Below are 13569 nucleotides of genomic sequence, written 5' to 3'. Positions count from 1 at the left end.
GGAATGGGCTTGGAGCCTGATCCTGCATGCCCTGGGCACCCAATAGTTCTGTACATGTTCTCCATCAGATGAAATTGTTCCTCATGATTTAACGTTCTGCCCAGTGTGTCAAAGAGTACATATTCTTTCCAGTTCCCATCCTAAGAAACATGAAATATGTCATAAAAATCCAAGTACCCAACACTAGCATCTGGATCACCCTTTTTGCAGCATTTTACCAATTTGGAGGAGAAAAAGGCTCAAATTTCGGTTATACCATTTTCTCCTGCCCTAACCATTTTCAATCCAATGAGCCAGCTTTCCACTTGGGCTGTTTAAAATAACATACTGGAAAGTTACATTGGCCTGTGTCACTTTGTGCCCACTCGCACATTAATTACCTAATAAATCACACTGTGACAGCATGTGCAAGAATTCCTGATGCCATTCCAGACAGTCCATGTCACTGACCCTAGCTCATCCGTTCCATTGAACACCATGCCCTGCTAAGACTGGCTGTGGGAAACGTAAAGCATCGGAGCCCGGTTGTTTTACTCAAGAAACAAGAAGTGATAACTTGATCATTAGACTCTGGTTAGTCTCCCTAGGCTGATTATTTTGAAAACATAGTCACTGTGCTTCCCTACTGAGGCCTACAGTAGTGTAAATGGCCTTACAATTGCAAATGATCCCATTTACTTGAGAAGTCACTAGGGTCTCCATTCCCACAATCCCACTCCACTTTTTAAAAAAAAATCCTTTGTATTAACAATTCATTTTTCAAACAATGACTATACCAGACTATGACTATACCTGAACTTAAAGTCATGTGGGTTTCTTTTTTTAAATAAAGAGAAGGTTCGGGGGGGGGGGGGGGGGGAGATCACGAATTATTGCCCTAAGCAGATACTAAAGTGCTTTGCTGCCTTGGGGCCTATGTTCCTAAACTTGGATTCTATATCCGATGCCTGGACACACTGGGCTAACAAAGAAGTTCAATATATCCTCTTGACTCAGAGGTGATCTAATTAGCTTCAACTTGTCCATCATCTCATTTGCACTAGGGAGATTGTACTCTACTCCTTCTATGAGTTTATCCATCTGATTCTGAGCACCTCCTAAGAACTGTAATACATTTTCCAGACCTGTGTAGGTAAGTGTGTTTTCTGTTAGCAAGCTAAAATTTCTCCTTTTTTTAACTTTAATTCCATGTCTTATCACTCAACATCTAGTAAAAACTCTCCCTCTTCTGAGCATATCATTGGGAACCAGAACTCCAATGTTCTAATCCCAGGGCTAACACCAACTTCCCTTGTACCCTAACCTTACTTAACTTGTTTGCCTTTGTCTTTCTCATCGGTAAAAGAGATATAATTATACACTTAACCACCATATAGGGATGTTGTGAAGATTAGTTAATGTCTATGAAGTACTGTGCAGATGTACTTAATAGTATTATGTTGTCCCCATTTAAATAGAATTGTTTTGTTCTCCATATTAAGAGCCTTCAACCTGTCCCTGTAACTGAATTCTTTCTTTTCTGTGCCTTTAAAAAGTTAATTGAGCTGCAACTTCTAGTATTATTTAAAGATTATCTGCTGTGCCACATACTTAAACAGCAAGTGTAGCTGTGTAATTTCATCCTGGAACCAATAATTTTATTCACCTAAAAATCAGCTTAGTAGTTACTAACCATCTTGCAAGCCAAATATAATGGAAGAAAATCAATTCAAACTCTCTGTCTGAAGCAGGTCATTATAGAGAAAGACTAATCTGCTAAATAATTAAGGCACTGCATTTGTGGAGTGAGACAAAAGCAACATTACAGACGAATAATAATTCTGAGCCGCTGTTTCCCTCTAATCTATAATTAGACTATGTACTTCAAATATATATATTAGTCTGACTCAGGTTTAAACCAGAGCCAGTGAATGGGCTTTGTGGAAAAGCACCTGATCTGTGGCAAAGAAACCAGAAATGGAGTCACCTCCTTTGGATTCAATTTCTGGTTAAGAGTCAACCCTGGCTGAGCGTGAGGAAAAGACATTAGAAGCAAGCAGCTTCTGGAACGAAGAGGGTACACACCCTTATTAAAAATAAATTACTGCAGTAACTATTGTACAGAAGAGGATAAAAGCCTACTACTGCTAACAGAGTTACTCCTTTAGTTCAAGTGGTAAAGGCCCAGGCTTTTAATGCTGAAGGTCCCAGGTTCATTCTCTGTTGGTAACCCATGGCAGAGGTAGAAGAGAGTGGGGGTCATTACACATACTTTTTCTCTGAAAAAGTTTATGTAGTAAAGAAAACATATGGTACAGCATCATGGATGCCATTTGAAAATGCATAGGCCCTGAGGCACAGTCGCTCTGATGTTCAATGGATTAGCTGAATGTTTTCTTTTCTTTTCTATTTTTTCTTTTTTAAACTACTGTATTTTTGAAAAGAATGATAAAAATCAACAAACTGGTTGCAGTGCAAATCTCCACTGGGACACGTGTCCTCATCACTAAAAGCACAAACAATTAGAACTAATTAGCAGTGGCTGCAGAGAGATCAAGAGGGGACAGGACCTGGAGGTGCTCTCTTCAGAGTAGGGTCAGGAGGCCTGACTGCAGGGAGGCACAAAGCAGTTCTCCCTGCTGGTCCTCAGGCACATGAGCGTCGAGTGCCTTTCTTGGCTGGTGCATAAATAAAGAATTTTATTCCCCATAGCTGTGAGGACAGTGCCTTCACTAGTACTACAATTCTTTTTAAAAAATGGATTAAAAACAGATATTTTCCCCCCAGCACCAGCTCAGGCATCAAAAGGAGACACAATGGTGGGTGTATTACTGACAGTCATTCTGAGGGTACGCCTACATTGCCAAAAACTACCCACAGCTCTACATCTCAGAGCTCAGGTCAACTGACTTAGGCTCACGTGGCTTGCATAGACGGATTTACCTTTTGTGGGCCTGGCTCCAAACATATTTGTGTGCCCCCATGGAGGCAATGGACCATGGCACGGGGAGGCAAGGCCCCAGAGCGAGGGGCCAGCCAGGGGCAATGGTGCATGGCATGGCACGGGCAGTCCCACTCCACCCAGCCCAGTGCAAAGGCACTATTTACAAACTGGCAGTTGCCAGATACACAGTGGCCCACCTGACCCTCTGCTGCCAGCATGCCCGTTCCCCTCGGGGGTGGGCCCCTGCTGTGCCACACAGCTCCCCCCTGCCCAACACAAACACCCCCCGAGTCCCTATGGTCAGAGGCCCCCCAGACCTGCTATGCTTATCCCACTCCCTCCACAAATGCACAGTGCCCTGCACAACACCACCCCTGCCCACCGCCCCCCAGCTCACAACTGCCCAGCACCCCATACAGAACCCCCTAATCCCTAGTGCCCCAGCACACATCTTCCCTGCCCCCTCACAGCCCAGCACCCCCCCCGGCCCCTCAGAGACCCACTCCCCCACACCTTGCCCCCCGGCTGCACTCACCTGCCCTGCTGTATCTGCCGGGCTGAGCTAGTGTAGCAATTTCACACATACTACAGTGCAAGAAACTGCTACCTGTAGGCATTCGCTACTTCAGGCAGCAGTTTTGTGCAATAGCAGTTTCTTACAATCTCATGTAGCAGCACATTCCTACGGCGAGCAGTTTAATATACTACACCAGTTTAATATACTACGCCAGGGCTGGTCCTGGGGCGGGGAATCGCTCCAGCCCCTTGGGAGTGGTACGGTCAGCCAGGCCAGAGCCTGCCCCAGCTGGGCTTCCTTAGGACCCACTTGCCTGGAGGGGCCCAGCTAAGCCCCCCCAGCCCCACCCCAACTGGTGAGACTGGCCAGGCTTCTGCACCAGTCCCAAGTGGCTCAGCTCTGGGGAGACAGGCAGGGCCCCACAGGTGGTGGGAAGCAGAGACTGCCCGGAGCTGGAGGTGCACTGGGGTCCAGCCAGGGGTCGGAGAGGTGCCATTGGCAGGCTGGCAGGAAGACAGGAGCAAGTGATGGGGGGGGGTCTAGCGGGCTGGCGGGGTTTGGGGGCGCAATCCAACTGGAGCAGACCAAGGCCCTTTCTGAGCATGAGCCTGGCTCCATGGCACCATTGTAAACCATGGTGGCTTGCATTATGGGGCTAAAGACAGCAGTGTAGACATTCCCACTCGGGCCAAAGCCTGGGCTCTGAGACCCACCCTCCTTGCCAGGTTTCATAGCCCTGGCTTCAACCTACGCAGGAACATCTACACTGCTATTTTTAGTCCCATAATACATGCTCTATGAGCAGTTGACCCAGGCTCAGTCTTGGTCTTTTCTTGAAGGTTTTTTCTGAAGTGTAAATGTACAGGCTACAGACAATGGGCCTGAATCATCACAGACTTACACCTCGTATAGGCTTTGCACCTGAGCAAATAAGGTACAAACCCTGCTGAATCCAAATGGCTGTGCTTTACACTCCATTTGTATGGGTGTAAGTGACTAAACAAGTTGAAGGCAGTGGGGAATCAGACCCATTAGGCTTCTCTCATGCCACAATATGTATCCAAGGAGCGGATAGCCATAACCACATCCCTAAGAGAAGCTTCTGGATGTACATAAAATACATGCTCCACCCAGACAGGATGATCAAACAAATTCACAGTCACTAAATGCTGAGGGGCAATTCCTGGTCCCACTGAAGACACCGTATTGCCCTGCTTTGGATGGCAAAGCATCAAAACATTCTACTCCCAAAGAATCCTTGTGTTCCACAGGTTGAGGACATTTTCAAATTTGGGTGTCTAATGTTAAACACCTAAATCTGTATTTGTACAGATCAGTGGCCTGATTTTCAGTGACAGCTGCAGGCACTCAGCACCTCTGAAAATCAGACCACTTTTTCGGGTGCCTACATACAGATCCAGGTACTTTGACATCAGGCACCCAAGCTTGAGAATGTTCTATGAGCAAAGAGCAAGCCTTTTTTCTATGACACAGAGACAGAAGAGGCAGCGCGGTCACTTACGTTTCTTAGAGAAGAGTTTCGTTCTCTGTCCAATAGGGCTCAGCTTGTATTCGTTTTCCTCACAGTTGCAGTCTTCACTTTTCCTGCTGTAATACTTGGGCATGAGATTGGAGAGCCCCTTGCTGCTGCTCGCAGCTGCCAGGTGAGCCATCCCTTTGCACTTGTGCAGCTTGAGCTTCCCGCTGGCATCTTCTATACACTGCCATTTCTGCAAGTTACATTTGGTTGTTAGAACACTGCCACCATGCCACAGACAGGATACAAAGAGACAGACAGAGCTAGTCATTAGCGAAAACTATCTTTCAATACTGTGCCCATCACTGCAGTCACTGAGGTCTTACCGAAAGTATAAAGCTCCATATAAGTGTATCTGCAAAAGGCTGGGTCAGTAGCAACATCTGAACAAATGCAAAAGTACAACACGTCTGCAACACAGGTTTACCAGACTCACCAAAACGCTAAAAACAGCCCAGGATAAATCGCCACTTCGTTAAATTATCTACACTCAAAATACACTGGTTGTTGCAACCTTCCCATTTTCAACGCATATCTTCTTTATTCTGTTTTTGCATTTGATTTTGCTTGTAGGCAAGCTTTTTGGGTGAGTAGAATGAAGGGAGTTACCATATTTTCTATGCACTTTATTTAGCTTGAGGACAGTTGGCTTATTACTGTAATGTAACAAAACAATCACAGTTATAAATCAAAGATTTAGAAGGTTTTTTTAACTGGCCAGTTGCCTTCCATACGATTGTCCTTTACACCTGGAATGCACAGTCTATCAGGTCTGGCAGAGGGACTCCCTAATTTCTAGCCTGCTGCCCATTTCCTTGCGGACTTTACACAAAATAACCCACAACAGGGAGACCAGTCCCAGAAATGAGAGAACAAATCTTGGGACCGTGGCAATGGAGGAGCGAAGTTTAGTCCCAACTTTAAAAGACTGGCAAGTTATTTCCTTTAATGCTCTCCCTTCCTATGAATCACAGCATTCTCCAGCCTGACAGAATACTACTTCATCAGTCCAGGAGGGCAACCCTGTGTGTATTCACAGCCCCACCCCACACAATACAAGGAGAGAAGCAACTTGTTTGAGAGCTCCACCTCCCTTCCCACAGTCTATGCACCTGTGGATATGTCTACACTGCAAAAAAAAAAACCTGAGGCACCGAATCTCAGAGCCTAGGCCAATAGTCTTGGGCTTGCAGGGCTTAAAATATCAGTGTAGATGTTCCCGCTTGGGCTACAGCCTGGATTCCAAGTTTGACGGATTCAGAGCCCAAGTAGGAACATTTACACTCTATTTTTAGTTCCGCAGCCGAAGCCCCCTGAACCCAAGTCAACTGAGATAGGACACCGAGGGTTTTTCTTTGCAGTGTAGGCACACCCTGACCAAACATGTATCTCAGTAGCTTTTTAAGGAATACTTCTCTCAGACCTCTGGCACTGGGGGAAGATCATGAAAACGTGTTTAACTGCACCTTTTAGGCTTGATCTACCTCCCACTGAAGTCAATGGAGCTGGGCTGGACAACCATAAAGTGAAAGTCATAATTTCCACCCAAGACGGATACAATCTCATGCCATCCAATCTCTATTTAAGCCCTTGTGTATTTTCAAATTGTAAAAAATTGACCTGTAGAGCCTTTTGGTATCACTGAATTAGGTATCAAGGGGGGAAAAAATACAACAAACTTGCAATAAAGCAAAAGAAAAGGGCTCATTTTTAAAACACGGAAAGGTGTCTGTTACTGTCCCAAATCTACCATCACTGGAAAACCCCCGTTCATCTTGTAGTTTTTCTTGAGAAAAATTCCACTTTTTCTCTATTACAGGCTCTCTAGATCTGAGCCTCCAGGCCTCACCAGAACTTTGGGACATTTTCAAAAGGAAACAACAACAAAAAAAAAACAACCCGCAAACCAGCAGCAGCTCTCAAGTGAAAGAATATTCTACAACCAACTTGCCGCTCTATGAGGAAGAATAACTCAATTCCCACAGCGAGATGCTTCTGGAGCTTGGGAACAAAGCTTTCATTTTCCTTTGAAATTTATACCACTATTTGCACAACAGCGAAGCAGAAAACAGCAACCCAGTGCTTGTATTGCAGAGGCAGTTTAAAGAAAAGGAGTACTTGTGGCACCTTAGTTTAGAGATCTTGCACAGTCCTGGCCAACCAGAGCTTGTTTCTCCACGTTAAAAAAAAAAAATTAAAGCATATGTTGAAAGTTCAAGACTTTGTTGCATGTCTGGTGGACTGGGAGCTACGGATTCCTGAGTTGTAATTATGGCCTGGACACAGACACCTTTTGTGGATTTGGACAAGTTGTGTGTGTGTCCTAGGCCCCAGTCTTACTCAGATTTACACACCTGCTTAGCATTAAGCACATGCAGAATCCCATGGGACTCCTCAGATGTGTAAAGTTAGGCATTTGCAGGGTTGGGTCCTTAGTTTCCTCCTCTGTTAAAGTGGGATAAATTTACCTCCCAGGGTGTGTGAGGAAAAAAGCTCTGAAGATTAAATCGCCAGGTAAGTATTTTTAAAATTACTTAATGTGATAAAATGTAACTACCCGAGTTTAAATTAAGAAATCCGTTTGCTTAATACGAGCTCTTACATTGGAAAAAGCTATATTTTTGAATCATTTTGATTCATCTGAACCTTGTTTTGGAAAATATACAGACCAGCTACATTTCCAGCTTAGTAGAACTCAGCTATAGAAAAATGATGTATCAGTAAAGAGAGCCTTTTTCATAGACTCAGCAATGAGGAAGTTAATATGACAAGATGGTAACTGCTCTATATAAGTGCCCCAATGTGTACCCCAATACAATTTATTCTCTTCTTCCTTCATCTCACATCAAGAAAGCAAGAAATGCCCAACTTTCTCCTTCCATGTGAACTGGGAGAATTACATTAATTTGGTGCATTTAAAAATCTTCACAAAGGAGTTCTGAGCTGTTGTGAAAGTCACTGGAAGGCTTTGTTACAAAAGCATGTTTGTAATCAATAGGCCTATTTGCTGAATAAATGCACAAAGATACTGAGCAAAACTCTTTAGAAACATACATTGGACAATTGCACCGAAGAGAGAAATTCAGAACAAACCAGAAATGTTTGCTTCTATTTTTTCCAGAGATGTGTGTGCGTACTCAGTGGCATGCTCCCCATGGATCCTGCAATGCACCCTGAGCCTGCTTCTAAGCATTAACACCCATTTTGTCAAGGAATAGCAGCAGCTGCCATCATTCCTGTCTGCTGTAGAGCACGTTCACACTGAGGGAAATGAGTACAACTTTCTGTATTTGAGTGGAGGGCGATTTAAACAATTCAAACTACCCAGACAAAGAGCGCCAGGTGCCCAGACAATTAATTAGGCTCACAGTCACAAATGATGACCACCCAACAACAAAATATAATCATTTACAAATAATGGGTTAATGCAGCTAGCCAATAAATCCAAGCAGCAAAACACCCCCTTTTACCACTCCCTCTTTTTTGTCTTCACTAGGAAAAATCTGGCGTGTTCTTAACTCATATGACCTAACTCATGGTAACTAACATCTTAAAAACCTTAGTGAAGATGGGCAGTTTGTAGTTTTAACCAACATTAGCAGGTCATTGTGAACACTAGGCTCCCCTACAGTCTATCCCAACCTGCTGTGCAGGAGCCTAGGGTTTACAATGACCTGATATGTGTTAACCCTGCAAACTGACCTGTCTTCACTAGGATTTTAAGCTCACATTACTTACTAGGAGTTAGTTAACGTGAGGTCAGTGAGGATGCACTCCCACAGAACACACATTCAAATAAGAGGCTTTTGCAGTGTGGCCTGGAAGCCATCAAGTTAACAACTCTTCATACTTCTCATTTCATATTGCTCTAGTAGAGGAATTCCTATTGTCCACATTGGGCAACAGTGCCAGTTAACCAGCTCCATCGGTGCCCACTGCCACCTATTTAGCTAGGCATACTCAAGTGCTCTCAGCCCCTCCCCGACATGTACTAATCACAGCAGTCATGATTTGGAGAAACCGAGCCCACAGTTGAATGGGCAACTTCAGTGTTATGGAAAAGTGATCCTAGAATATCCCTTCACAAAGGCCCAAAGTATCTCCTACATGTAGAAATAGTTGGGCACTAAAACACAAATCTAGCAGCAGATGTATAAGGAACAGATACTTCTCCTTGACGCATGCAGACAGTAACGTCTTGGATTTCTTCAGTGAAGCTACCCTCTTAACATGTACGTAACCCCTAGTGGCAGATGTATGCTGTATTTTGTATTCATATCAAGAAGTCTTAATTTCCATCCCATTCCCTACCACCATCAAGTGGTTTTGCATTATTGTGCTTCAGAGCTTTCCTGCCACTAGAGCAATTACAGGTGTTAATTCAAAGTCATTACTTGGGGCTCCAATCAGAAATAAATAGCTGTGACCTTCACTGTAGGTTTTTTCATGCAGTTTGCTTATTTCCTCAGTGAATCTCTCTTTCAATTTACAATATTTTTATTTTGGAAAAAGGGGCTGATCACACAATCCTTATCAGGTGAGACTCTCCCTGAAGCCCATGGATTCCAGGACTAAGCCTCAAGTCAGCAGTGTGTCTCAGGGGTTTCTTCTTTTGCTGAAGGAAGGGATGAAATCCCAGTAGGCAGTAAAGTGAAAAGTGCAGCTCCAGCTCTGATCAGTTAGATAGCCACAAGCCTTCCTCCCTGGTTGGTTGGACTAATCAGGAATAATATGGCAAAATCCTCTGGCTAGACGGGAATGAGTCACCTAGTCCACCCTCCTGTGCAGGACTGATTTAATGATTCCTAAATCATGCACAATCCGTACATCTCTAATTTTCACTTGAATATCTCCAATGTAAGTAATTCTACAGCCTCTACTGGCACTTTGTTCTGTTGCCCAAGTGCTACCAAGCTTCCCCTAATACTTAAAATGAATTTTTCCTGCTCTATCTCATACCCATTATCTCTTCTTCTGTCCTTGCTGATTGAAAATAATTGGTCTGTCTTGTGTACAGCATCTATTTAGATACTTGTAGACAGTTATCTCTTCCCTCAGCCATTTTTTCTCTAGACTGAACACGTCCAGTTCCTTAACCTTTCCTCACAGGTCTTATTTTCCAAACCTTTTATCTTTGTTGCTCTCTTGTGCACTCCCGCCAATTTCTCTATCAGCAAAGGATGAATCGAGTTTCCTCTCCTTCAAATCATCAGTACAGAAATAATACTTCCTGCTCTTCATTCCGTTTGGCTTCTATTCCCTTACACTGGTTGACGACTTGTGAAACTCCTGACCAGTAGCCTCTGAGGTCAAATTCAGCTTCATCAAGCACTGCATATAATTCAAACCTTAAAATTACAAGATGAATGAAGGGAAACTTACAGACAGGAAGATGAAATTTAGGATGCTTCTTGGCATAACAATGAAACAGCCGTTAGCTATAGTCAGCTATATCAACACATGACCATGAATGAAAATTTAACTCTGAATTTAAATATTGTCGTTCTATAATTAATTTATTAAGACTATTAGTATTTGTACTACGGTAATGTCAAGAAGCCCCAGATGCAACTGGCTCCCATTGAACTAGGTGCTGGACAAACACAATGAAGGAGAACCCCTAAGCAAAAGACCTTACAATCTAAATAGACAAGACCAAGGGTAGGAGAGGAAACAGGCAGAGGGAGGTGAGGTGGCATGTCTCAGGTCACACAGCAGGCAAGTGATGGAGCTGAGGTTAGAACCCTCATCACCTGACTTTCGAGCTCAACGTGCTGTCCACTGCACCACACTGCTATTTGTGTCAGGGTATTTGGGTTTTGTTGTTGCTGAATTATACTGACTTCGGCCAGTAACTTGCTCCTGTTATCTTTACTGAAAGGGATTCAAAAAACACATCCCATAATTAACAGGAGGTACAAATGTTATCTAGGTTCCATGAAGCAGTTAAGCTCAACAATAAAACCCAATACAAGTAATATAATGGTTATCAACAGAGGATATATCATTATGGGCTATTTCTGGCTAAACAGAAAAGATTCATAGACTTTAAGGTCAGAAGGGACCATCATGACCATCTAGTCTGACCTCCTGCACATTGCAGGCCACAGAACCTCACCTACCGACTCCTGTAATAGACCCCTAACCTCCAGCTGAGTTAGTGAAGTCCTCAAATCATGGTTTAAAGACTTGGAGTTACAGAGAATTCATCATTTACACTAGTTTAAACCTGCAAGTGACCCATGGCCCATGCTGCAGAGGAAGGCGATAAACCTCCAGGGTCTCTGCCAATCTGATCCGGGGGATAATTCCTCCCAATCCCACTGATCATATACTGCAATAAGAAATAGATAGATAATCCTTGAAAACAACATTTAGGAAATCTCTGTGATTTTAATTTTCAATAAGGGACTGGAAACAATCAACAATGCCTCATTATTTTTAATGTCTGAACAAGTTATTTCTTGTTTTAATCACATATTAAGGTCCAGATCCTATGAGGCACTGAGCACCATGGATCTCGGAAACTCTTCAGAGGAGATTCCGGCTGGCTTGATAGCTCACTTGGTCCCACATGCCATACTGCTACAGATGCTAGATTCCTGAGTAACTTCCAGGATTCATCTCCGCGAGCCAGAGCATCACAAAGGCAGACAAATAGATGCCTTACTGTGTATACTCTTTCCAGCTACTGAAGGAGATTGCTGTGCACTGTGGTCCAGTTCCCAAGTCTAGCCAAGATGTGCTCTGCCCAGGGTGCAGGAAACACCGGACAGAGGGAAAAAGAGAGGTCTAAGCCACCTTTCTACTTCCCTAATCCTGGGGCCAGTCAGGGGCCAGTTCAGCCTCCAACATAATAATTACGCTGACAGGAATAAAACCCTAGGGAGTGCTCTGCCAGCCATGGATCATCTTACTACAGCATGTTCTGGTCACCTTTATGCCACCTGAGTATTTCCTTACAATAGGCAGCGGTTCTCAAGTTGTGGGTCGGGACCCCATTTTAATGGGCTACCTTAGACTTTCTGGGGCCCAGGGCTGAAGCCAAAGCCTGGGTCCAAGCTGAAGCCCAAGCCCCACTGCCCGGGTCAAAGCCCACTGACTGGGGCTGAAACCCTTGGGCTCAGACTTCAGTCCCCCCTCCTGGGGTCGTATAGTAATTTTTGTTGTTAGAAGGGGGTCACGGTGCAATGAAGTTTGAGAACCTCTGCAAGAGGGGAATCTAAAGCACCCCCTGCATAGCACAAAACAGCCAGAGGGAGGGATAAGCAACTAGCCTTCCACATGCAGAACTGTTATGCGGGAGGGAACTGGAGATGGACTCTAAATTCTCCTGGAGAAAATGGCAGTGCAAAAGGAAGCTTTTTAACCCTACACAAAGACATTTTGAGCTATAACAAGTAGCACAACAAAGAAAGAGCAGGGGATGAAGAGGAAATACTGCCAACTCAGACATCTGTTTTTCTTAGCAAATGGCTAAACACAATTATCCCACATCACATTATTTAAAAAGGAAATGTGCTATTTTTTAAAGGCATGGACTAGATTCACTCTAGTGATCTTCTAGCTGAGTGGGTGAAACACGCTAAGCAAATGTGTGTAATTACTCAAATGGAGTCCTTTGTGCAACTGTTATGATGATACTGAGGAGTTGCTGTGATTACTCCACAGAGCAATGCTGATATCATAATTGGCTTCCACAAAAGCATATTAATGCAGTCCGGTAGATAAAAGTGGGTCAGCTTCCGCTTACCAAGTCAGTATAGAACGTAAGGCCGAATTGGAAAGAAGAGAAAGAAATTGTGTGCAAGCCATTAGGTGTTAGGATAAATGTTTTTTATTTCATGCGGGAAGGAAGAGCTCATCCCCCCTTTAGATCTCTGAATATGAATTCTGAACTGTTCTTTCATCTGGGGCTACAGTTGTCCTTTGTTGGATGTAACTAATGCAACACTAGCTGCAAAAGAAAACCTGGAAGGCTGCTACACACGTTCCCATAGCACTCTGTGGGTATTTGCATTCACTAGTGTCAACCCAACCCAACCCAACCCAACCCCCCCCCCGAGAGACTTTGTATCAAGGGTTTTAACAGCACAAATGGTCTCAGTGCCCTCTTATTAACCTGATTACAGTTCAAGGAGAATTTTGTAAGGGGGAGAAATGACTTAACAGTTCAGGGTTGCAGGGACTGGCGGGAAGCGCTATTTGTAGTGATGGTAGCTGTGTATACAAAGGAGAATTATAAGCTCTCCACTTTGCATTCAACACTCTCCTTACCTCCCCTCCATCCAGAACTCCATCCTCCTCCTCTCGTACGCCTCCTGCCTGGTCCTGATGATCTGCTTGTGCCTCTCTTCTAGCTTTTCTTTTGTCTCCTTCTCCTACTCAAGACTTCCTACCACCTTTCCTACTATCCTCTGTGCTTGAAGCATCTCTCTTATTAACAGCCTGGTCCAAAACTCAGTGAAAGACTCCCAATGTCTTCAGTGGGCTTTGGCCAAGGCCCTAATCCTGACCAAGCTACATCCCTCCATCCTTTATAACAGGATCTGAAAAAATCCACCTATTCTATGAAGCACTCTGGCTACTAGG

The 13569-nt window shown here is 44.1% G+C and overlaps 1 protein-coding gene across 4 annotated transcripts in view; it reads right to left on the bottom strand.

Annotated features, from left to right (window-relative positions):
- SULF2 (sulfatase 2) overlaps positions 1–13569 on the bottom strand; it is a 238580-nt gene that overhangs the window by 25257 nt on the left and 199754 nt on the right. For all 4 annotated transcript variants that reach the window (XM_074970050.1, XM_074970048.1, XM_074970047.1 and 1 more), the window contains one exon: positions 4963–5170. In XM_074970050.1, the coding sequence (XP_074826151.1) occupies positions 4963–5170 (208 nt within the window). The remainder of the gene's footprint in view (positions 1–4962; positions 5171–13569) is intronic.

The sequence above is a fragment of the Natator depressus genome, chromosome 13 (assembly GCF_965152275.1).
Source record: "Natator depressus isolate rNatDep1 chromosome 13, rNatDep2.hap1, whole genome shotgun sequence".
NCBI classification, from domain to species: Eukaryota; Metazoa; Chordata; order Testudines; family Cheloniidae; genus Natator; species Natator depressus.
The sequence above is the reverse complement of the archived record's forward strand: the minus strand, read 5'-3'. Positions and strand labels throughout refer to the sequence as shown.